At 42.0% G+C, this 26660-nt stretch overlaps 1 protein-coding gene across 2 annotated transcripts in view; it reads left to right on the forward strand.

Annotated features, from left to right (window-relative positions):
* Positions 1-26660, forward strand: part of nav2a (neuron navigator 2a) — a 229138-nt gene that overhangs the window by 173924 nt on the left and 28554 nt on the right. For both annotated transcript variants that reach the window (XM_060941848.1, XM_060941847.1), the window contains 7 exons: positions 5801-5924; positions 9162-9298; positions 18390-18553; positions 18675-18828; positions 19187-19334; positions 19484-19587; positions 21859-21954. In XM_060941848.1, the coding sequence (XP_060797831.1) occupies positions 5801-5924; positions 9162-9298; positions 18390-18553; positions 18675-18828; positions 19187-19334; positions 19484-19587; positions 21859-21954 (927 nt within the window). The remainder of the gene's footprint in view (positions 1-5800; positions 5925-9161; positions 9299-18389; positions 18554-18674; positions 18829-19186; positions 19335-19483; positions 19588-21858; positions 21955-26660) is intronic.

Genomic DNA, 26660 nt, shown 5'->3' on the forward strand with positions numbered 1-26660 from the left:
GCAGTTCATGTGAGGAAACCCACCAACATCCCAGAGTTGAAGCTGTTCTGTACGGAGGAACGGGCTAAAATTCCTCCAAGCCGGTGTGCAGGACTGATCAACAGTTACCGCAAACGTTTAGTTGCAGTTATTGCTGCACAAGGGGGTCACACCAGATACTGAAAGAAAAGGTTCACATACTTTTGCCACTCACAGCTATGTAATATTGGATCATTTTCCTCAATAAATAAATGAGCAAGTATAACATTTTTGTCTCATTTGTTTAATTGGGTTCTCTATATCGACATTTAGGACTTGTGTGAAAATCTGATGATGTTTTAGGTCATATTTTTGCAGAAATATAGAAAATTCTAAAGGGTTCACAAACTTTCAAGCACCACTGTACAGTAATGGTGATCACCAAAATAGTTTTTTTTTAATGTTTCTGAAATGGTTAATCCACCAGTATGTGCATATTCTTGAACTGAAATGACATTTTTAATGCTAAAATAAAATTAGTGTTATCTGAATTTTTTTAATTTACTGTTTTTTTTTAATAGCAAAGTACAGTGTTATTTTTTATTAAAATGCCAAATTATAGTTATTTACTTGCATTCCTAAGTAGAAAAATTAGTTTCAATTTTCAAATATTATGCTTGATTAATTTCTGACTTGTCAAAGACGTCCTGGTTGTCAGCTCACATTTGGGTATAAAAACCGTGAATTCAGTTTGAAATTCCTCACTTCTGTTCAAAATGGCAAAACGCAGTAACTGACTGAAAAGGAAAGAGTGCGCATTAAAGCACTCTGTGATGCTGGATGGTCTTTGAGACAAATAGGGCAAGACATTAAGTGTTCTCACAGTGTGGTCAAGTATGCTTTGGATTCCATTGGCGAGACTGGTACCTACAAAATGCGCAAAGGAAGAGGCAGAAAACGAAAGCTGACTGAAGCAGATGTCAGGCACCTCAAGATTTTAAGTACTAGAGACAGAAGGAAGACCTCTGCTGATCTTCAGGCGGAGATGAGTAGGTCTAGATCAGAGTCCGAAAAAATCTCCAGAATGACCATAAGCAGATGACTGCGGGAACAAGGCTTACAGGAAAGAATAGCTGCTAAGAAGCCGTTATTGAGGACTGCAAACATCCAGAAACGTTTCAGATTTGCCAGGGAGCATAAACACTGGGGAGGCGAAGTGGCCAAGTGGTTAGAGCGCTTGACCACTAAGCGGACGGTCCCCGGTTTGAGCCTCGGCCCGCAGCAACGCAGAAAGAGGGGAAACAAACACTGCTTCGCGCAGCTCGTGTGCTCGGAACATTTTGAAGAAAATTGTTTCACTCAAACAACTCGGATGCCCCAGCATTAGGAAGACCGTACTAGCCAGCGCTGAATCCAGATGCGGTTCCCACAATCTTCAGCCAAAAAGCGGACAAGACAAACGAGACAACACGGTCAGTAGTCTGCAAAAGAGAAGTTCAAAGGGTAAGAAAACACTTTTTATGGCTTCCCTAAGTTTTTATTAAGCGTGATATGTTATTTTGAGTTCCTTTGGGAATAAACGTAATAATTGCTGATGCAGCTAAGCAGCTTGATGTTTGTTGAGTGTCTTGCTTTGATTCAGTGCTGTCAGAAAAGCCTCGGCAATGACTAACTCAAACAACTCTATAAGTACAGTAAATCCTCTAATACTGGCCTGTATTCCATTACTGGCCGGGACTCTAATATTGGCCGGTCTCGCTGTCGGAGGAGGTAAATAATGGCCGGACTCTAATACAGGCCGGGGCTATAACCAACGATGTTTCTGAGATCATAGTGGCCTTACACAATCGTTCCGATCTGAAAGACAATTGTGATCAGTGGCGCCGCCAGGCGTATGGCTGTACGCACTAGGCGTACCTTGGGGAGAGAGATTTTTTTTTTAAATTATAATTGTTACCTGAATGCTTTGGCAATGCAACATAATTTGAGAGAGAGAGAGAGACGTGTGTGTGCCGGCGCATTTGTGTGCTTCAGGAGTGGGCGGGGTGTGCGTGACCAAGAAAGCTCATTGGTCAATGCAGATATACTTTTCTTGCACCACTGAGATTCTCTCCAGTTTTGAGAAACGGAGACAGACAATCGTCAGTAGTCAGAGCTTGTGCGAGAATTTATTGAGAAGCGAGTCAAAAATGAGTAAACGAACCCTGAAACAAACGAGCTTGTTTCAGACTTTTACGAAAAAGTCCAAAAGCAGTGATCCAGGGGTGTCATCTGCTTGCCAGTCCTCTCCAGTATCAGCTAGTAACACGGCACCGGCAGCTTCCACTCCTCCGCAACCGAGCAGCAGTACGCTGCAGCTGGATGCGAGCTCAGTTCCTTTGAGGGAATTGCCTTCATCTACCTCTGAGTTTGAAACTAGCCATACATCCAGTGAATTTCATATAAGAACACCTACATCTCCCCATGTCCCTTACGATCAGAAGTAGATGGTTGCTCCACCTTGCTGACAAATGAGCCATCAGATAGCTTTACTAATGAGCCACGAGTCAGCCCGCTATCACTGACATCAGATTTATCAGACATAGGTAAACTTCAACCAGATGCCTTAAAATGTGCACCGGACTCTGTAAAGCTCAACGTCCTACAGAACCGCTTCAAACCAGACAGAGGGTGGGTGGCTCCTTCTACTCTGATTTTCGGTAAACTCAGAAAAATACCCGAGGAGTTTTTCAGCGAGTCTCTGTACCCCACGTTGCGCTACAGTGTGTGTCAGAGTCGTGCGTGCGGTAGTGCTGAGCAAGTTCACTAGATTCTAATCGAGGCTATAAAGAGTTTATTGTTTATTGTCGTGTGTAGTTCACATATGTTGTTCAAATATCAGCCTGTGTTCATGGAAGGCTATTGTTCAATTTCAAGTTAAAGTTCTATCGTTGTTTTGTGTATAAGCCTATAGATCGACTCTTCATAGAAACTGCAGCACGCAAGCGTTTTTTTTTTTTGGGGGGGGGGGGGGGGGGATTACACCGCTAGTGCGTACCTTACAGTTCAACCCTGCTGGAAAGGATGTCTGAATTACCGGTATTTGTTGATAATGTTCTGTATACCGTTATGGTAACTGTACTTTTTCAATAAATGAACCTATTTTATAGGTTCAAATAGACACAAAATCTCGTTTTTATTCATTCCACTGGTAGTCTGTTTTGCTCAAATAGAAATAGAGGCCTGCCTCTAATTCTGGCCTCCTTCCAATAATGGCCTGGACCAAGATGCACTTGAGTGAAATAAAGGCCCCGGCCTATATTAGAGGATTTACGGTATTGTTCACTTGTGTGCAACTAATTGATACGGTAATGCTTGTTTATCGCGATCATCATCGTTATTCATGCCATTGTCCAAAATACTCGAGGAAATCAGTGAAGAAATGTCACTGGCGCTGTGGTCCGTTTTGTTGAATATGGCCGTGTATTGTAAGTGACGTCACGCTTTACGGAAACCATTCGGAGTTCTTTTAGGTATACAGGAATGTGTTTGTGGAATTGCCGACCTCGATCAGCGCAGTCTAGTCAAACACGTGATCATTTTAAGAAGCAGGTGAAACAGTTTTTATGGAGTAAATTCCAAACCCAGTTTTATGATGTGTATATAACTCATTTTTAATCATTTTGTTGTTATTTCTGTAATCTAGTTGGACTCTGTGATAATTACAGTTAGTATATATTTTTTGTTTATGACTTTCATCATTGTTTATACAGTTTTGTCAATTTATTATTGTCTTTTGTATTTTATTGTTTCCTGCAGTCATCAAGAGGACCACATTGGAAATAAGTGTATTTTATACTTTGTGTTGTCCTCGGTGCTATTTATACTGTATCCTTTACATGTATGAATTTTACCAAATAAATCCATACCATACCAGCAGCTCGGGGGTTTCCAGCAATATTTCCGCCTTTTTGCGTACAAGTGCATCCTGCTGTAATGCTCACATGAATCCTGTGTAGTAAAGCAGTGTTTGTTTACCCTCTTTCTGTGTTGCCGTGAGGGTTGGACTGTCTACTACGGTAATTACGGTAGGCTAGCCTGGGGACGTCTTGATGAAGTTTTTCATGAATGAGTCGAGAGCATGCTAAGCGTGCTAATGAGTAGTATAACACATAGTTTCAGCCTCGTTTTACAGGTAACATGACGCTTTCGCTTTGCCCCTTCAGTACTGAAGTATACACTCAGCCTTGCGCCCAAATGACGTCACGCATCGCCCTTCCAACAGGCAACATGGCGGCCTCCTGGTGGCATTAGAGCAGCGATACCAAGGCTACGTTCACACTGCAGGCTGAAGTGACTCAAATCCGATCTTTTCGCCCATATGTGACCTGTATCCGGTCTTTTATTGACAATATGAACGACACAGATCCGATTTTTTCAAATCCGACCCAGGCCGTTTGGATATGTGGTCCTAATTCCGATTCCTATCCGCTCTTTTCATATGCGACTTCAGTCTGAACCGCCAGGTCGCATTCATCCGACTTACACGTCATCAACAAGCCACAAACATCACTATTCTGCGCTGAAGTAGGCGGCGGGTCTCTCAAAAAAGTTACAACAACATGGCGCATAATCACGGGCGCAGATAGAGGGTGGGACGAGTCATATTTAAATTCACCTCGTTCGGTCCCCCCCACTTATAGGGAGGAAAAAACGTCTATGCTGTCTTTCTTTGCATAAGGCAAACCTCACGGAAAAATCAAAAGACTAATTACCATTCGGTTTATTGAGGTGCACAGCAGTGTATACATAGTTGCAACAACTCACATAAAACAAAACAAAGACTGATATTCGGTTGGTTGAGCTGCGCAGACTGCACAGGTTGCGAGCTCGAGCTTGGTTGCTATGGTTACTAACAACAAGTTTGACAGGCATATCGGGGTTGGGGTTGGTTTGCTGGCAGCTTTGTCCCCCCCAGTTCAAAAAACGTATCTGCGCCCCTGCGCATGACATCAATGCGAGGGACGCTTCGGGCTGTGAAGGTTCTGAATCTTCTCAATGGAAGGACGCAGAGGTTAGGGAGCTGATTTCCATTTGGGGGGATGCAGCTATTCAAGCTAGATTGGATGGGTCATACCGCAACCGGGCGGTTTTACTTCCGTAAACACTGGCCATGCTCACTGCGTGTGACGTCGTCGTATCCTGCAATGCGCATGCGGAACACTTTTAGGTCGCTTTTCGTTCATACTGAGGATCACATACAAGTCGCATATATTTGTTAATGTGAACGACCTCACAAAAAAATCGGATTTCACAAAAAAATCGGAATTGAGCATCAAGCCTTGCAGTGTGAACGTATAAAACGCTCACAACTTTCTTATAAATGGTCAAACGTGCCTGAAACTTTTCTTATGGGCTCTCAATATTACAAGCTCCCAGCCTAGGCATGGATTTACTTTACATTTTTATTCCTTTAAATAATATTAACATGAGGTTGTTTTCCATCATTCTTTAAAAATCTTCCAGTAAAACCATACAGTCTACAGGACTCCAGTTAAACTCTGTGTGTCCCTTAATTTCATAGAACAGTATGATAGCCAACTTTTTTCCTAGAATGTAAAAAACTCCAAACTGAAGTAAATCGAATATAATATTAGATGGCTGCTGTTGTTGTCAGCCATTTGCACTAGTTAGAAGATGGAAAGCTTCCAGAAAGTTACACGTAATGTCTGGCTCAGGAGTTTAATAAGGTTTCTATTGTGTCTGTTGTGTTTCAGGGTTTTTCAGTTTTCATGCAGCGTCCAGTGTTGTAGCTGTACAAACTTCACTTTGTGTGTGTGTGTGTGTGTGTGTGTGTGTGTAGGACTCTGAGCTGAATGAGTTGAGAAAGACCATTGAGTTACTAAAGAAGCAGAACGCTGTGGCTCAGGCTGCCATTAACGGGGTCATTAACACTCCAGAACTCACCTGTAAACCTGAACGTACAGGTGAGACAGAGCTGAAATGAATGTTCCCATAATCACACACTGCAAGCTAGGTATACTCGTGAATTAGTTGGATCTTGGTATGAGTTAGTAAGAATAATGTGAGGTTATGTTTATGCCAAGATGAGTAAGATAGATTCCGAGTATAAATTCCATCTGTCACGTGGGGCCTTGTTCAGGGACAAGAGCAGTCACGTCAAAGACTGATACGAGTAGAACCCCAAATCAGAAAAAGCTGGGATGGGACATTGAAATTAAAACTAAAAACAATGATTTTTGAATACCATAATCTTTCACCTATATTGCACTCAAAACATAACAGCACATTATTTGATGTTTTATCTCATGGATTGTATTGTTTTTATGAGTTTATCCGGCCGTAGGCCAGGCCAGATGAGCTTATGCGATCCCGCATCGTCCATCCATCCACAATTTACAAAAATCGCTACTCTTCCTACAGGATTGATTGGATTTCAATCAAACTTGCACGCAATGTTCCCCAGGTGGGTGTGCATAAAAATTGTCAAGACGGTGGCGCCACCTGCCATATGTACGATTTTATGGCTGTCTGAAATTTTTGGGTGACTCGTCACATTAAACGCTACTCTTCGTAAACTGCTAGGATGTTTTCACTGAAACTCACCCAGAAGACTCTAAAGACCTATTCCAACAAGAATCATTCACCAGGTGGCGCCACCTGCCATGGATGAGGCTATAACACAAAAATCGCTACTCCTTCCACAGGATTGATCGGATTTCAAACTTACACACAACAGCAGTGGCCGGTATGAGCTCCAGTCTCATTGAGGCTTTGCTTTTTTTTTTTTTTCAAAATAAACACATTACAATTTTGATTCTTGCAAGATATTAAAAAAAGCTGTGACATTTGCCACTTTATAATATTTCCGTTCCTTCTCACAACACTTAAAAGATGTTCATGGACTGAAGACACTGAGTGATAAAGTGTTTCAGATGTTATTTTGTTCCATTCTTCCTGGCCTTAAGGTGTGTAACAGTATGGGGTCGTCACTGTCATATTTTTCATTTTTAAATTCATACATTCTCTATTGGGGACAGAGTGGACACGCCCTCTTCTTCCACAGATACGCCTTTGTAATGTGAGCAGGATGTGGTTTGACATTGTCTTGTTGAAATCTCCCTGGAAAAGACGTCGTCTTGAAGGCAGCAGATGTTGCTCCAAAATCTCAGTGTCCTTTTCTGCATTAATGCTCCATCACAGAAGTGTAAGTTACCTTTACGGAGGGCACTGACCCAACGCCATACCGTGACATACTTTGGCTTTTGGAGTTGTTCCTGGTAACAGTCTGGATGGTCCTTTTCCTCTTTGGTTCGGAGCACACGGCGTCCATTTCTTCCAAAAAAGACCTGGAATACTGATTCGTCTGACCACAATACACGTTCCCACTGTGTGATGGTCCATCCCAGACGCGTCCTAGCCCAGCCTTTTTTCATTTGCTTTTTCCACGCTGTCCCAATATTTTCTCAATAGGGGTTTTAGTTATAAACTATTAAGATAGACGGATCGGATCCAAGATACAAATTGGAATTGTGGATGAAATGTGAATGTGTGAAGAATATCCACTGTGGAAAATATATACATACACACACAGTGGATATAAAAAGTATACACACCCCGTTAAAATGATCGGTTTTTCTGATGTAAAAAAAAAAAAACGAGACCACGATAAATGATTTCAAAACTTTTCCCACCTTTAATGTGACCTATAACCTGTACAATTCAACTGAAAAACAAACAAATCTGTTCGGGGGAAAAACATAAAAAATAAAAAACGTACAATAAGCTGGTTGCATAAGTGTGCACACCCTTAAACTAATACTTTGCTGAAGCCCCTTTTGATTTAATTACAGCATTCAGTCTTTTTGGGTTCACAACTGCCATCAATTAAAATGACGCTGATTAACCCCAAATAAAGTTCAGACATTTCCTCAGTTGCATCCTCCAGCAAAAGCCAGCGTTCACAGAGAGCTTACAAAGCGTCAAAGGGATCTCATTGTTGAAAGGTATCAGTCAGGAGAAGGGGACAAAAACATTTCCACGGCATTAGATATACCATGGAGCACAGTGAAGACAGTCATCAAGAAGTGGAGAAAATATGGGACAACAGTGACATTACTGAGAACTGGACGTCCCTCCAAAATTGATGAAAAGACTAGATGAAAACTGGTCAGGGAGGCTGCCGAGAGGCCTACAGCAACACTGAAGGAGCTGCAGGAGTTTCTGGCAAGTGCTGGTTGTGTACGACATGTGACAACAATCTCCCGTATTCTCTGTATGTCTGGACTGTGAGATAGGGTCAAAGAAAAACATCCAGGCCCGGATACATTTTGCAAAAAAATACATCAACTCTCCTAAAAGCATGCGAGAAAACATGTTATTGTCTGATGAAACCAAGATTGAACTTTTTGGCCACAATTCCAAAAGGTACGTTTGGTGCAAAAACAACACTGCACATCACCAAAAGAACACCATACCCACGGTGAAGCATGGTGGTGGCAGCATCATGTTCTGGGGTTGTTTTTCTTCAGCTGGAACAGGGACTTTAGTCAAAGTGGAGGGAATTATCAACAGTTCTAAATACCAGTCAATTTTGGCCCCAAACCTTCAGGTGTCTGCTAGAAAGCTGAAGATGGAGAGAAATTTCATCTTTCAGCATGACAATGACCCCAAAAGAGTTTTGGAACAGCCCAGCCAGAGCCCAGACCTAAATCCAATTGAAAATCTGTGGGGTGACCTGAAGAGGGCTGTGCACAAGAGATGCCCTCGCAGTCTGACAGATCTGGAGCGCTTTTGCAAGGAAGAGTGGGCAAATATTGCCAAGTCTAGATGTGGCAGGCTGATAGACTCCGACCCAAAAAGACTGAATGCTGTAATTAAATCAAAAGGTGCTTCAACAAAGTATTAGTTTAAGGGTGTGCACACTTATGCAACCAGCTTATTGTACATTTTTAATTTTTTATGCTTTTCTCCCCTAACAGATTTCTTTGTTTTTCAGTTGAATTGTTCAGGTTATAGGTCACATTAAAGGTGGGAAAAGTTTTGAAATTATTTATCGTCGTCTCATTTTTTTTTTTACATCAGAAAAACCGATCATTTTAACGGGGTGTGTACACTTTTTATATCCACTGTGTGTGTGTGTGTGTGTGTGTGTGTGTGTGTGTGTGTGTGTGTGTGTGTGTGTGTGTGTGTGTGTTTTAAAGGTTCTGTGGGCTCAGTTTCAGTACAGGCAGAGTTGTGTATGCGCAGACAGCACTCATCAGACAGTGTGTCCAGCATCACCAGCCACTCCAGCATGGAGAACACAGACAACAGTGGCAAGAAGAAAAGGAAAAACTGGGTGTGTGAAACTGTACACACGCATGCATGCGTACACACACACACACACACACACACACACACACACACACACACACACACACACGCGCCAGCTAAGTTTGCTTTCTGTGTCTTTCTGTTTCCTTGTCGCTTCATTTGGCAGGTATCTGAGGTAAGAGTAAGTGTGTTAGCATTAATAAGCTGAGCTAACATGATTTTGCACTATGCTAACTATTACCCTGTTAGCTTCAGCACCCTCACTCGTTACTTTCTCTTTTGCTGATGCTTTCCTCCTTATTTTCTTTCACAGTTAAGATTTTTTTCCAGTGGAAGCGAAGTGTTTTCATGGTCACAGCAACATGCTTCCAAATTTATAATATTTACAGTGGTGCTTGAAAGTTTGTGACTCCTTTAGAATTTTCTATATTTCTGCATAAATATGACCTAAAACATCATCAGCCTTCTGGCTTGTCCACGTGAGCAGCAATGTTCTTTTTGGAAAGCAGTGGCTTTCTCCTTGCAACACCATTGTTGTTCAGTGTTCTCCTGATGGTGGACTCATGAACATTAACATTAGCCAATGTGAGAGAGGCCTTCAGTTGCTTAGAAGTTACCCTGGGGTTGTTTGTGACCTCGCTGACTATTACACGCCTTGCTCTTGGAGTGATCTTTGTTGGTCAACCACTCCTGGGGAGGATAACAATGGTCTTGAATTTCCTCCATTTGTACACAATCTGTCTGACTGTGGATTGGTGGAGTCCAAACTCTTTAGAGATGGATTTGTAACCTTTTCCAGCCTGATGAGCATCAACAACTTTTTCTGAGGTCCTTTGTTCGTGCCATGATACACTTCCACAAACATGTGTTGTGAAGATCAGACTTGGACTCTAATTTCACCTTCAAATTAATTGCTAATCCTAGAGGTTCACATACTTTTGCCACTCACAGATATGTAATATTGGATCATTTTCCTCAATAAATAAATGACCAAGTATAATATTTTTGTCTCGTTTGTTTAACTGGGTTCTCTTTATCTACTTTTAGGACTTGTGTGAAAATCTGATGATGTTTTCGGTCATATTTATGCAGAAACATAGAAAATTCTAAAGGGTTCACAAACTTTCAAGCACCACTGTATATTTGACCAATCAAGCCAGAATATACAGGACTAGTGAAAGAAACAAAGTGCCTGTGAAAATGAGTACTGTTATTAAGTGAATATAAGGAGATTTACAATGTTTTGAAATGAAAATATTTCCAGTATTGTCAAGATTACAATATTGTAACTAAATCGAACAGCTTGGTTATTTTTGGGACATTCATCTGTATGTACTGTGACGTCTCACTTTATTCACTCGTTTAGTGACTAGTATTGTTTTCTTTGTTTTTATTTGACTGGAGAAAAAAAGCCATTCTATCAGCAGCCTAGCGTGTTTAATCTGGCTGTCCTGAGCACAGGATTAGTGAACCCCCCACTGCTGGATGTATCTGTAACCTTCCGATGTCACGGCAGCTAAATTCTGCTGGGGGGGTTTTGGACTATATCACACTTTGACACATTTACTTCCTTCAAAAAGCACAAATGTATTTCTCTAAAACCATATAAAAATGTTTTATTGTTGATATTAAAGGATATGGGACATGGATTTTTACCTGGGTATAATTATGTATGAAGGACATAAGAAATGCCATCTAAATCACTGCAGGGCGTCAAAAATGTGAAAATCATCACATTATTCAAGTTTTTCTATACATCAGCGTAAAACAAGGATTCGTTAATGAGCTAGGTGGTCACGTGACCCGTGATGTCACAAAAACTTTCCAAGGAGCCAGCGCTTGGGAATCTAATGTAAACAGGTTACCGAAATGGACACCATCGACAGTGACATTCCCGATGTTTCACAGAGATGTGAAGTTAGACCCGATCAATTCGAACCGATAGCTGGAAATTCACATGAACATGGATCTTATCTTTACTCTGACGGGTCAGATGATTCTGAGAGTGAGAGTTCATTCAGCCCTCATGAAACTGAAAGCGGTCGGCTCGATAACACTTCCTGGTAAGTTAAAAACAATTCTGCTCAAAGGCTAATGATCTGTTGAAAGAAGTATTATTTTTGTATCATACATTGAAAGTTCATCATAGATCTAGCTAAAGTCCGTTGCAAGCTAGTTTTTTTTTTTGCTGATATTTTTCGAGATTGATTGATTGAGATACAATGCTTCCAGAGTCCGAGATGAAAACATTCAAAATGGCGAAACGAGTCAGAATTATGATAATCAATAATTGATACACCCAAAATTATAATACTAATCCTTACCTCGGCTTTCAGTCGCTTAGCGCAGAGGTCTTCAACAGGGGGGTCGCGAAATCGCACCGGATCACTCATATCAACAAAAATATTCCTGCCCTGTCCCCTGGCCTTCGTGCAGGGATGCAAACAGCGCGCCTTTCGGTGGATGCCGCCTTTTTCACGGCTGAATCGCGCAGATCCGATTTAAAAAAAAAAAAATAGCGATGTTGGTTCATGGAGCATGAGGCCTGAAGTGTAAGGATGAGAGAGAGGCGGTTTGGGTCGGGAAGCTGCACGCATTTGTGCAGCCTGGCGCAGGTGTGCGCGGCTTCCCGATTTGAACTGTTTTTTTTTTCTCATCCTTATGCTTCCTGTTTCATGTTTCATGAACTAATATCGCTCAGTACCTGAGTGTTAATGTTGAAAGAATCCTCAGTGAAATGGTCCGAATACAGTTTGTGGGAAACAGTAGGTGCAAAGTTTTTTTCAACAGGTGTTCTGTAAAGTTGTCCTACCAAGCCTACTGCGCATGCGCGAAGCCTACTGCGCATGCGCAGGTGAGCCCACACTTTCCTCAGCTTCGGGTCCGTGGGGAATGCAAAAAAACTTACTCCAGGGCATTTCCCATTGGAATTATTGCAACCATAAGCAGCACAATACACCATGATGTCCAATGTATGATGTCCAATGTACTTTAAAGACTATAAAAACAATTTTCTTGTCATCCACTTCTCCATTCATCTACCCACTTGTGCTGTGCCCGAAAGTTTTTGTGACGTATGATCACGTGACAGCGGCTCTTCCGGTTGCAAAAAATGCATATCGGAAGTCGAGCAGAAATGCCATATAATCATCACGAATATAACGATTTTGCTGAATTTAATAGATGATTTTGTATTTGTTGATGCAATTAATTCATATTTTTAATGGAAAGAAACTGATATAGCGTGCTTTTATGTTTCATGTCCCATATCCTTTAAGTAGGAACTGTTTTAATTGCTTTCCTCATGCAGTCAATGCCATGATTTGATCAAGTTGTTGGTTTCAGTTGTATTCAGTTAGCGCATGGTATAAAGGCCAGCTGTCAAATTATCTGCAGTGCACACCACACTGTCTGTTACACCGTAGAGATAGCAGCAGACCAAGTTAATAAATATGTGAAATTTAGCCAACGGAACGAGCAACTATTTTCAGCACTGATGTACCGTAGAAGCAGACAGCAATCAGTCGAGTCAACAGTGACTGTGGTGCTGGAGATGAACCAGATTTATTTATTTATTTTATTTATTTATTTTACAAACCCCATTTCCAGAAAAGTCGGGATATTTTCCAAAATTCAATAAAAACAAAAATCTGTGGTTTGTTAATTCACGTGAACCTTTATTTAACTGACAAAAGTGCAAAGAAAAGATTTTCAATAGTTTTACTTGCCAACTTAATTGTATTTTGTAAATGTAAACAAATTTATATTTTGTTTACAGAGGCATTATTGTCATTGCGTTACATCACCTTTCCTTTTAATTACACTTTTTAATTGTATGGGCTCTGAGGATACTAATTGTTGCAGTTGGAATTTTTGTTCAGTCTTGCTTGATACAAGACTTCAGCTGCTCAACAGTCTGTGCTCTCCGTTGTCTGATTCTCTTCTTCATGATGCGCCATGCATTCTCAATAGGAGACAGATCTGGACTAGCAGCAGACCAGTCGCGCACATGCACTCTCTGTCTACGAAGCCACACTGTGGTAGCCCGTGCAGAGTGATGCCTGGCATTGTCCTGCTCAAATAAGCATGGACTTCCCAGAACGAGACTGGGTGCTGACTTTTGCACCTTTCTATGATAAAAAACTGGATGGTCGTGTTCACCTTTGGCACGGAGAACTTGATGTCTGGTTTTCCCAAAAACAAGCTGAAATGTGGACTCATCTGACCACGGCACACGTTTCTACTGTCGTTTGATCCATCTGAGATGAGTTCAGGCCCAGAGAAATCGGTGGCATTTCTGCATAGAATTGATGAATGGCTTCCTTCTTGTGTAATAGGGTCCGTCTCAGAAACTGCTCTCTCATTTGGGACATTATGGTCAAAAAATAAATTTTCTAATTTTACTATTTTTTTTTTTGCATTTACCGAACACTCAGTGTTTCTTTTGTCACGTTTAATAAGAATAAAGATAGCATCTTGCTTTATCTGGCCTCCACTGTGGAAAATTTTTTTGATTACAATTCAAATGCTTTTGTAAAATTGATTTCCATCTAAAATAACTCCATCATGAAGAATTAAAGCCCCTCCTTCACAGATGAGTGAAAATATTGAATACATTTACTCTTTTTGATTGCTTGGGTTAAAAATGCCAAGTTATGATGACTGAATTGATTATTCACTTGAATATGAATAACATGATACATTTTGGGTATTTGATATGGCGAAATAGGACACAATGGAAAAATCAAGAACACACCGGAAAGATGAGAATAACGGCGGTGGTAAAAGAACAGCGACTGTACCGGCTGAAGGTCGCGCGGGTCTCTGCTGCGGCGCGCGAGCAACGGGACATCACTACCGCACCAGACGGAGCGCGAGGCAGGGGCGGGGCAAAATGACTGGCCGTAGATTCTATCAAAAGTTCGATCTAAATTGACCATGGTTGCAAAATATTGGCCAAAAATACGCAAACACTACGAAATATGAAAGTAAGATGAAAAAGAAACAAATATTCTATTTCCTTATACTGCAAGACTAAAACAAAATAAAACTGTCAAAACTCACCTTTTCAGTGATAACGTCCGAACAGATCACCCGCGTAACAGAAAGACCGCAAATGGAAGCACGATCAACTTCTAACTGTTGGAGCGGAAAATTCCATTCTACACATGCAAATTGTTAATGTGTGTCCTTCCCCGCACACAAATAACACACTACGGTAAAAAATAGACCACAACTCATTTTATAGCTCAGAAATTCATACAAGACCAGCTACCATCGTAACATATTCTGTAAGAAACATATTCTATACCTAACTTTCAGCTTTCGTTTTAAAAAACAAAATCGCAGATTTATAACTAAATTTTTATATGGCATAGTGATTTTAATTTTCTACTTTTGGTGAGGTCGTGACCTCGACCCTGAGGCTTTCCGTTTAGATCAAAACACACGATCGTATTGGTTTTGGGTTTGTGGAACATGGAGTTACAACGGTGATGAAATATTTTGCGTGATGTTTTATTACGGTTATGATTATTCTGTGAGCGCACCAATCCTTAGGTGTATAAAGTTACAACTTAAAATACAATTAGTGATAACTGTAGACTTTTCAGTGGACTAGAACCTTTTTAAGGGAATGCGATGTAGTCGACCATTTATCATGTCCCAGATCAAGCCGCCATTTTTCCACAAATTTGCAGAATTTTTGCCAAATTGTGAATATTCACATCAAAGATTTAATTTTATCTGTATTATTTCTTTCATCATTTTATTTCAAATTAAATCCAACATCACCATTCAAAACCGTATAGTTTATTGACTGTGAGTATATTTAGTGGGGGACCCCCGCAGTACCCAGTTTCTGAGACGGACCCAATCCAGTTTCAGGTTGCATTTCTGGATGCAGCAGCAGACTGTGTTAAGTGACAACGGTTTTCTGAAGTACTCCCGAGCCCATATGGCTATATTTGTCACATTAGAATAGAATAGAATGCCCTTTATTGTCATTTTACAATCAGTTGTATAACGAGATTAGAAGCTTCTCCCTTTCCAGTGTAAAAAAGTATAAAAAAAACCCCCAAAACCTTAAATCCTAACAAATAAATATTACAAAAATTGAAGTACATATAAAAGTGTCTTATATCCAAGTATGAATATGGATGGGCTATGTACAGAGTAAATAGTAAATTATTTGTATTGCACAGAATGTGAGAGCAGTAGTGACAGATGTTTTGCATAATGTCGACATTAGATTTGTTTCCTGTCAGAGTTCAGTATGGTGATGGCTCTTGGGAAGAAGCTGTTTTTCATTCTAGTAGTCCTTGTTTTAATACATCTGTAGCGCCTCCCAGAAGGAAGCAGCTCAAACAGCTGGGAGGCAGGATGTGAATTGTCCTTAATGATGCTCCGAGCTCTGCTGATGCACCGGGTGGTGTATATGTCCGTCAGGGAGGGGAGAGGGCAGCCGACAATCCTCTGCGCTGCTGCGACTGTCCTCTGAAGCCTCCCTCTGTCTGCAGCAGTGCAGCTCCCGTACCAGGTGGACAAGCAGTACGTCAGCAGGCTTTCAATGGAGGAGCGGTAGAAGGCAACAGCAGCTTCTGGTCTAGATTGTTCTTCCTGAGGACTCTCAGGAAGTGTAGACACTGCTGAGCCTTCTTTATAACAGCTGAGATGTTGATTGTCCAGGAAAGGTCGTCAGAGATCTGGACTCCCAGGAATCTGAAATCATGAACCCTCTCCACACCCTCGCCGTTGACGTAGAGGGGGAGGTGGTCACTTTTCTTCCTCCTGAAGTCCACAATGATCTCCTTTGTCTTTGTGGTGTTTAGAGCCAGGTTGTTTACTGAGCACCAGGTCGCGAGCCTCTGAACCTCCTCCCTGTAGGCTGTCTCGTCTCCATCTGAGATCAACCCCACCACTGTGGTGTCGTCAGCAAATTTGACGATCATGTTGTCGCCGTGAGCTGGACTACAGTCATAGGTGTAGAGACAGTACAGGAGGGGGCTCAGCACGCAGCCCTGTGGTGAACCAGTGCTCGCTGTACATGTGGAGGAAAGGTGGGGGCCAAGTTTCACAGTCTGGGGCCTGTTGATCAGAAAGTCCTTAATCCAGGTGCATATGAGAGGGGGGAGGCCTAAAATGTCCAGCTTTGTGATCAGAGTGTCTGGGATGATCGTATTAAATGCCGAGCTGTAGTGTACGAAGAGAATTCTTGTATAGCTCTGCTGATGTTCCAGGTGGCTCAACACAGCGTGCAGAGCTATGGCGATGGCGTCCTCCGTAGATCTGTTCGCCCAGTATGCGAACTGGTGGGGGTTGAGTGTGGGGGGGGGAGACAGTCTTTGATGTGCTGGAGGACCAGGCTCTCAAAGCACTTCATAATTACCGGGGTGAGGGCACCAGGGCGGTAGTCATTGAGGCTGGTTGTGGGTGACTGTTTTGGGATGGGAATTATTATGGCTGACTTCAGGCATAATTAGCATAACAGTTTCTCAGGTAGTGCCACCCGAGGGCTCAAAGGTCACGCACATTCAATGAGAAATGTTCATTTTGATTTGACTAGCAATTCTCTCATGAATTTTGGCACAATGTGGTGAGCCTTGCCCCATCCTTGCTTGCCAAGACTGAGCCTTTGGTGCTGCTCCTTTTATACCCAATCATGACACCCTCACCTGTTACCAGTTAACCTGCTTATTGTAGAATCTTCCAAAACGGGGTTACTTGAATATCCGATAAACTTTTCAGGCCCTGTCCACACGGCAACGGATTCAGGTGAATCCGATAATATTTTTTGAGAACGGTTTCCAGAGTGGAAAAATCTGGCAACGGCGCCGTTGTGAAGTCGTCTGGATGAGTAGAACGGATTTGTTTACAATGACGTCACAACCACATGACTAGAACAAGTCATCACGCCGGGTAGAAGAAGGGGTTTATGCGCATGCGTCCTACTTCTTCTATTGTTCTGGTGTCTCCGATGGGACCGTCTTACAGCGCACGTAGAGGTGTGACATGTGTATTGCAACGTTTTCAGCAAGCATTGCGTTGCCATACGTACCTGATATTTTACTGATCCGTTGCCCATGTGGACGCGATATTTTTTTTACCCGCTAAAAAAAAAAATCTCGTTGCCGTTGTCATGTGGATGTAGCCTCAGTCTTATTTTGCCTCTGTCCCAACTTTTTTTTTTTTCCATGAAATTCGAACTTTGTTTTTAAAGTTACAAAATATAATTAAGTTGGTCAGTAAAGCTATTGGGCGGCACGGTGGTGTAGTGGTTAGCGCTGTCGCCTCACAGCAAGAAGGTCCGGGTTCGAGCCCCGTGGCCGGCGAGGGCCTTTCTGTGTGGAGTTTGCATGTTCTCCCCGTGTCCGCGTGGGTTTCCTCCGGGTGCTCCGGTTTCCCCAACAGTCCAAAGACATGCAGGTTAGGTTAACTGGTGACTCTAAATTGAGCGTAGGTGGGAATGTGAGTGTGAATGGTTGTCTGTGTCTATGTGTCAGCCCTGTGATGACCTGGCGACTTGTCCAGGGTGTACCCCGCCTTTCGCCCGTAGTCAGCTGGGATAGGCTCCAGCTTGCCTGCGACCCTGTAGAACAGGATAAAGCGGCTAGAGATAATGAGATGAGATGAATGAGTAAAGCTATTGAAAATCTTTGCGCTTTTGTCAGTTAAATAAATGTTCATCCGAATTAACAAATCACAGATTTTTGTTTTTATTGCATTTTGGAAAACATCCCAACTTTTATGGAAATAGTGCTTATTTGCATGTTGGAATGTCGTCTTCTGCTCCTGCGTGCTCTTAACAGCAGTATCATCACAGCATTACACCACACGTATTTTATAATTTGTACTTTATTTCCTGTGCAAATAATTCAGTGAAACCCAAGCCAAACATGACAATATTAAAGTGCATGTTCTGGCAGTAATAAATGGAAGTGTACTTTTGCGCTCTTTCTGCACTTTTTTTCCCTTGTGTTTCTTTATTTTCTCTTTGTTTCCACTCTTGTCTTCCCCCGGATGCACTCTGCGCTCTACTGCTTTATCGTTTATCATCACTTTCATGTTTCCAACACTTCCCAGCTCACTCTTTTTTGTCTCTTGTCTTTGTTTTTCAGTTGCGCAGCTCCTTTAAACAGGCATTCACCAAAAAGAAGTCGCCAAAATCCGCCTCGTCCCATTCAGACATCGAGGAAATGAACGACTCGCTCCCTTCATCTCCTAAACTCCCTCATAATGGATCCAGCAGCTCCACACCCGTGCTCAGGAACTCTAACTCACTGTACGTGTGTGTGTGTGTGTGTGTAGCCCAACACAGTTTTTCTCCAGCAGATGGTACCACTGATTAATCATTTTTGTGGCCATACAATGCTCTACCAGATGTGTTTATTATTCATCCACAGCTTGCCGGAGGGTTTAGATGGAGAGGCGGAGACTGTAATGCAGCTACGGAGTGAGTTGAGAGAGAAAGAAATGAAGTTGACGGACATCCGGTTAGAGGCGCTTAGCTCCGCCCATCAGCTTGACCAATTACGAGAGGCTATGAATCGGATGCAGGTACAAATAAATAAATAAAACCCCAAACCCACATGAATTCTCCTCTGGATTTGTCCACAATTTATCGTTTGTTAGCGTTCTTAGTAGAACGACTCCTAAACACTAGAACAGACAAAGTCGATCCTAATAAAAAATGTTTGTGGTTATGTCATGTTTGAGTTTCATATCGTGTTATTGTCACTCAGGTTGTGTGTATTACCCATAATGCACTGCAGGCAACACTGGGAAATTTGTAACATTAAAATTTAGTCAAACAAGTGTCATACTGGAAGAATTTTAATAACAAATGGCATGCGTGTGTGTGTGTGTGTGTGTGTGTGTGTGTGTGTGTGTGTGTGTGTGTGTGTGTGTGAGATAGGCTGAGATTGAGAAGCTGAAAGCAGAAAACGACCGTTTAAAGATGGAGAACCAGGCAAACGGCGGCCGAGCGTTGATCACCCCAAGTTCCATCACAACTCCATCAGCTGAACTCGCACAACAAAACCTCCATGAGTCCACGAGCTTTGGTAAAATCCATCATCAAGCGCTGTTTCTATTTCATCTGTTCTTAAAAAATGGAGGTCAAATGATGTTCCCAGATTCAAGTGGGAAGGCAGCATGTCGTAACATGACATGTGTGTATATGTTGTGTTTGTAATTTCCTCTCCCTCTGCAGACATACTGCTGGATGATGCTGGAGGAGATGGCAGTTTCCATAAAGATGGCCAACATGTAAAGATTGTCGTCAGTTTACAGGGGGACGACGCTCCCTGGAAAGAGGTTCGCCTTTTATTCTGTTACCAAAAACGAACACTGTCAACTCTGTTGTTGGTATGCTTGGTTAAAATAGCTTGTTTTCTCAAAATACACTTGATCATAGCCTCAACTTCAGTTCATCTTCACTGATCAGGGGTGGGTTTCCTGAAAGCCTCTTAACACTAAGAGCATCTTACAGTAACTAGGAGAGAGAGAGCATTCATTGTGCTGCTCCCTCGACCATTTCGCGATGATTTTTGTGCTGCGATGATTTTGGGAAACTCAGGCCAGCTTGTTTTGCAGCATCAGAGAAAGTGGTCAGGACAGTATTCTGGTACTGATGAGGTGTTCTTAGGCTCTGATTTGCTCAGTAGTGGATAAAGCTTTTAATCCTCAGTTGTATGAAGGGTGTACGATGACACTTGGATAGCTTCCAGGTCTGCACTATAACCCTGATCTACACTGTGTGCACAATTATTAGGCAAGTGAGTACTCTGACCCTACCCTTATTTCTATGCATGTTTTCCAACCGCAAGCTAGATACACTTGAATGCTAATTGGATTTAAGCATTCTCAGGTGGTATTTATTTGTGTAATGAGGGAGGGTGTGACCTAAAGTCATTAATACCCTATATTAAGGTGTGCATAATTATTAGGCAGCTTCTTTATCTCAGGCAAAATGGGCCAAAAAAGAGATTTAACAGACACTGAAAAGACAAAAATTATAAAATGCCTATCAGAGGGATGCAGCACTCTTGAAATAGCTAAGCTATAGAAATGTGAGCACAGAACAATCAAACGTTTTGTTGCAAATAGTCAACAGGGTCGCAAAAAATGTGTGGAGAAGAAAAGACACAAATTAACCGCAAAAGACTTGAGAAGGATTAAACATGAAGCTACCAGGAACCCATTATCCTCCAGTGCCACAATATTCTAGAACTGCAACCGACCTGGAGTGTCCAGAAGGACAAGGTGTTCGGTGCTCAGAGACATGGCCAAGGTAAGGAAGGCTGAAACACGACCACCACTAAACAAGACTCACAAGTTGAAATGTGAAGATTGGGCCAAGAAATATCTGAAGACAGATTTTCCAAAGGTTTTATGGACGGATGAAATGAGAGTGACTCTGGATAGACCAGATGGATGGGCCCATAGCTGGATAACTAATGGACACAGGGCACTTTGACTCAGACACCAGCAAGGTGGTGGAGGGGTAATGGCATGGGCTGCTATTATTAAGGATGAGCTAGTTTGACCATTTCAGGTTGAAGATGGACTTAACATCAACTCCCAAACCTACTGCCAGTTTCTAAAAGATACATTCTTCAAGCAGTGGTACGGGAAGAAGTCTGCATCATTCAAGAAGGCCATGATTGTTATGCAGAACAATGCACCATCACATGCACCCAAGTACTCCACTGCTTGGCGAGCCCACAAAGGCCTTAAAGATGACAAAGTAATGACATGGCCCCCTTCCTCACCTGACTTAAACCCTATTGAGTACTTGTGGTCCCTTCTTAAGCATGAGATTTACAGCGAGGGAAGACAATACACCACTCTGAATAGCATTTGGGAGGCCGTGGTTGCTCCTGCACAAAAAGTTGATCGTCAACAAATCAAAAAACTAACAGACTGGATGGAAGGCTCATGGCAGTTATTGAAAAGAAGGGTGGCTATATTGGTCACTGAATATTTCTGAAATGCTAGAAGTGTTTATTTGTTAATTCTGAGTTGTTTATTTGTTACACTGAAAATTAAAATAAACAAGTGAGATGGGAAACTTTAAGCTTTTCATTTAGTTGCATAATAATTCTGCACACTAAATGTTGCCTAATAATTCTGCACACTTGTATATTCCCCTGAGAAGGCCTAAACTCCCCTTTCCTTTGTTAATCATTCTGGTTTTAGGTTTATTAACAATTTGGATTGACTGAGAGCACTGTATTTGTTCAACAATAAAATTAATCATCAGGAATACAACTTGCCTAATAATTGTGCACACAGTGTATAAGAACCAGCATGCTAGGACCCAGTTAGGAACTAGAAGACTAGATATATCAGGAAAGTGCCTGAAAGTGCAACATTTCCAGAGATTAAACAGTGATGTGTACCACACAGTGATCTGTCTGAATCTGTATGGAATTCCATTTAGCTCAAAAATTAAGGTAAAAAAGTACTAAATAGTACAGTATACAGTGTAGGGTATAAGACAGCTGGGCATAGTGGGTGATTTGGGACACAGCCGCTGTGTCAGTATTATTATACCTATGTATGATGACATTTTGTGTGTTTTAGGATTGCAGACCACGGGACTTCCTGATCGGCTGTATTGGAGTCAGTGGGAAAACCAAATGGGACGTTTTGGATGGAGTAGTGAAACGCCTATTTAAAGTAATGCTTACATCACATGATCATTCTCATCCTTCATATAGTGCTAAGCTAATACTAACACTGGGTTGGTAAATTAAGTTAAAAAGCTGCATTAATATTTACATATTCAGACTCGGTTCAGGGCGGCACGGTGGTGTAGTGGTTAGAGCTGTCTCCTCACAGCAAGAAGGTCCGGGTTCGATCCCTGTGGCCGGCGAGGGCCTTTCTGTGTGGAGTTTGCATGTTCTCCCCGTGTCCGCGTGGGTTTCCTCCGGGTGCTCCGGTTTCCCCCACAGTCCAAAGACATGCAGGTTAGGTTAACTGGTGACTCTAAATTGAGCGTAGGTGTGAATGTGAGTGTGAATGGTTGTCTGTGTCTATGTGTCAGCCCTGTGATGACCTGGCGACTTGTCCAGGGTGTACCCCGCCTTTCGCCCGTAGTCAGCTGGGATAGGCTCCAGCTTGCCTGCGACCCTGTAGAACAGGATAAAGCGGCTACAGATAATGAGATGAGATGAGACTCGGTTTACACAAACCTAAACTTTGGTTTCAGTCATTGAGATTATTCAAATTACCTGCCTGCAGTTCATGCCTCTGAGTTTACCAGATTAATTCTTGTTTAGAGCTTTTCAGGATTTTAAGATGTGTTCACATTATCACCTTTAAAAACAAGGATTTGAAACATGAAAAAAAAATAAAAGGAGAGAAAACGTGGACTGACAAACAGCACTGCATTTTTAGTCCATTACTGCCACCTACAGTAAGAGAAGAGACGATAAAATACTCATCTCATCTCGTTATCTCTAGCCGCTTTATCCTTCTACAGGGTCGCAGGCGAGCTGGAGCCTATCCCAGCTGACTACGGGCGAAAGGCGGGGTTCACCCTGGACAAGTCGCCAGGTCATCACAGGGCTGACACATAGACACAGACAACCATTCACACTCACATTCACACCTACGCTCAATTTAGAGTCACCAGTTAACCTAACCTGCATGTCTTTGGACTGTGGGGGAAACCGGAGCACCCGGAGGAAACCCACGCGGACACGGGGAGAACATGCAAACTCCACACAGAAAGGCCCTCGCCGGCCCTGGGGCTCGAACCCAGGACCTTCTTGCTGTGAGGCGACAGCGCTAAGCACTACACCACCGTGCCGCCCCGATAAAATACTGTTTAGACTAATAACATATAAAAATGATGGGAGCAAAGTTAAATAAACATTAAATACAAGTCCACTATATTGTGAATATATTAAAGTGGAACTGAAGGCAAATTTTTTATTATAAAAATTCTACTTATCGCATTTTATAAAATGTAGGAATGCATTTTTGATCGCTATTTTGTCACTGCTAAAGCAAGTTACGAGTGTTTGAAATACAGTGGTGCTTGAAAGTTTGTGAAGCCTTTAGAATTTTCTGCATTTCTGCATAAATATGACCTAAAACATCATCAGATTTTCACACAAGTCCTAAAAGTAGATAAAGAGAACCCAGTTAAACAAATGAAACAAAAATATTATACTTGGTCATTTATTTATTGAGGAAAATGATCCAATATTACATATCTGTGAGTGGCAAAAGTATGTGAACCTTTGCTTTCAGTATCTGGTGTGACCCCCTTGTGCAGCAATAACTGCAACTAAACGTTTGCGGTAACTGTTGATCAGTCCTGCACACCGGCTTGGAGGAATTTTAGCCCGTTCCTCCGTACAGAACAGCTTCAACTCTGGGATGTTGGTGGGTTTCCTCACATGAACTGCTCGCTTCAGGTCCTTCCACAACATTTCCATTGGATTAAGGTCAGGACTTTGACTTGGCCATTCCAAAACATTAACTTTATTCTTCTTTAACCATTCTTTGGTAGAATGACTTGTGTGCTTAGAGTCATTGTCTTGCTGCATGACCCACCTTCTCTTGAGATTCAGTTCATGGACAGATGTCCTGACCTTTTCCTTTAGAATTCGCTGGTATAATTCAGAATTCATTGTTCCATCAATGATGGCAAGCCGTCCTGGCCCAGATGCAGCAAAACAGGCCCAAACCATGATACTACCACCACCATGTTTCACAGATGGGATAAGGTTCTTATGCTGGAATGCAGTGTTTTCCTTTCTCCAAACATAACGCTTCTCATTTAAACCAAAAAGTTCTATTTTGGTCTCATCCATCCACAAAACATTTTTCCAATAGCCTTCTGGCTTGTCTACGTGGTCTTTAGCAAACTGCAGACAAGCAGCAATGTTCTTTTTGGAGAGCAGTGGCTTTCTCCTTGCAACCCTGCCATGCACACCATTGTTGTTCAGTGTTCTCCTGATGGTGGACTCATGAACATTAACATTAGCCAATGTGAGAGAGGCCTTCAGTTGCTTAGAAGTTACCCTGGGGTCCTTTGTGACCTCGCCGACTATTACACGCCTTGCTCTTGGAGTGATCTTTGTTGGTCGACCACTCCTGGGGAGGGTAACAATTGTCTTGAATTTCCTCCATTTGTACACAATCTGTCTGACTGTGGATTGGTGGAGTCCAAACTCTTTAGAGATGGTTTTGGAACCTTTTTCCAGTCTGATGAGCATCAACAACGCTTTTTCTGAGGTCCTCAGAAATCTCCTTTGTTTGTGCCATGATACACTTCCACAAACATGTGTTGTGAAGATCAGACTTTGATAGATCCGTTCTTTAAATAAAACAGGGTGCCCACTCACACCTGATTGTCATCCCATTGATTGAAAACACCTGACTCTAATTTCACCTTCAAATTAACTGCTAATCCTAGAGGTTCACATACTTTTGCCACTCACAGATATGTAATATTGGATCATTTTCCTCAATAAATAAATGACCAAGTATAACATTTTTGTCTCATTTGTTTAACTGGGTTCTCTTTATCTACTTTTAGGACTTGTGTGAAAATCTGATGATGTTTTAGGTCATATTTATGCAGAAATACAGAAAATTCTAAAGGGTTCACAAACTTTCAAGCACCACTGTATGCTCTGTAATATTGATATATGTCAAAGCAATGGCCGTAAACGAGATTCGCTGAGCCCTGTGCGAGACATCGTAGGACGGAAGTAAAACGTACAGCAGAAATCAAAGTGACCAACATCTGCAAACGCTGTCAAAAGACGAGCGCGCCCTCTTCCGAATGCTGATGTAATCAAGCCGGAAGTTTTCCCTGTGTCCGAAATCGCTCCCTACTCACTATATAGTGGGGACGCCATTTTGTAGTGTTGTCCAAAACCTTACTGAGGATTATGTGGGAAATGCGCTCAGTATAATACAGTCATGGCCGAAAGTGTTGGCACCCCAGATTTTTTTCCAGAAAATGAAGCATATCTCTCGGAAAATTATTGCATTTACCCATGTTTTGTTATATACATGTTTATTTCCTTTGTGTGCATTGGATTAAAACAAAAAGGAAAAAAAGCAAAATTGATATAATTTCATGCAAAACTCAAAAAATGGGTCGGACAAAATTGTTGGCACCCTCAACTTAATATTTGGTCGCACACTCTTTGGAAAAAATAACTGAAATCAATCACTTCAACAAGCTTCTTGCACCTTTCAACTGGAATTTTGGACCACTCTTCTTTTGCAAATTGCTCCAGTTCTCTCATATTTGAAGGATGCCTTTTCCCAACAGCAATTTTAAGATCTCTCCACAGGTGTTCAATGGGATTCAGATCAGGCCTCATTGCTGGCCACTTTCGAACCCTCCAGTGCTCTCTTTCCATCCATTTCTGGGTGCTTTTTGAGGTATGTTTGGGGTCATTGTCCTGCTGGAAGACCCATAACCTAGGACGCAAACCCAGCTTTCTGACACTGGGCCCTACGTTGCGACCCAAAATCCCTTGATAATCTTCAGATTTCATGATACCTTGCACACAGTCAAGGCATCCAGTGCCAGAGGCAGCAAAACAACCCCAAAACATCTTTCAACCTCCACCATATTTGACTGTAGGTATTGTGTTCTTTTCTTTGTAGGCCTCATTTCGTTTTCGATAAACAGTAGAATGATGTGTTTTGCCAAAAAGCTCTATCTGTCCACAAGACTTTTTCCCAGAAGGATTTTGGCTTATTCACGTACATTTTGGCAAACTGCAGTCTAGCTTTTTTATGTCTCTGTGTCAGCAGTGGGGTCCTCCTTGGTCTTCTGCCATAGCGTTTCATTGCATTCAAATGTCGATGGATAGTTTGCGCTGACACTGATGCACCCTGAGTCTGCAGGAGAACTTGAATACATTTGGAACTTGATTGGGGCTGCTTATCCACCATTCGGACAATCCTGCATTGCAACCTTGCATCAATTTTTCTCTTTCGTCCTCGTCCAGGGAGATTAGCTACAGTGCCATGGGTTCGGAACTTCTTGATGATGTTGCGCACCGTGGACAAAGGAACACAAAGATCTCTTGAGATGGCCTTGTAACCTTGAGACTGTTGATATTTCTCCACAATTCTAGTTCTCAAGTCCTCAGACAGCTCTCTTCTCTTCTTTCTGTCCTCCATGTTTAGTGTGGCACACACAGACACACAATGCAAAGATTGAGTCAACTTCTCTCCTTTTTATCTGGTTTCAGGTGTGATTCTTATATTGCCCATACCTGTTACTTGCCACACGTGAGTTTAAACGAGCATCACAGGCTTGAAACTAAATAATTTACCCACAATTTTGAAAAGGTGCCAATAATTTTGTCCGGCCCATTTTTGGAGTTTTGTGTGAAATTATG

Source organism: Neoarius graeffei, chromosome 15 (genome assembly GCF_027579695.1).
Source record: "Neoarius graeffei isolate fNeoGra1 chromosome 15, fNeoGra1.pri, whole genome shotgun sequence".
In the NCBI taxonomy this organism is placed as follows: domain Eukaryota; kingdom Metazoa; phylum Chordata; class Actinopteri; order Siluriformes; family Ariidae; genus Neoarius; species Neoarius graeffei.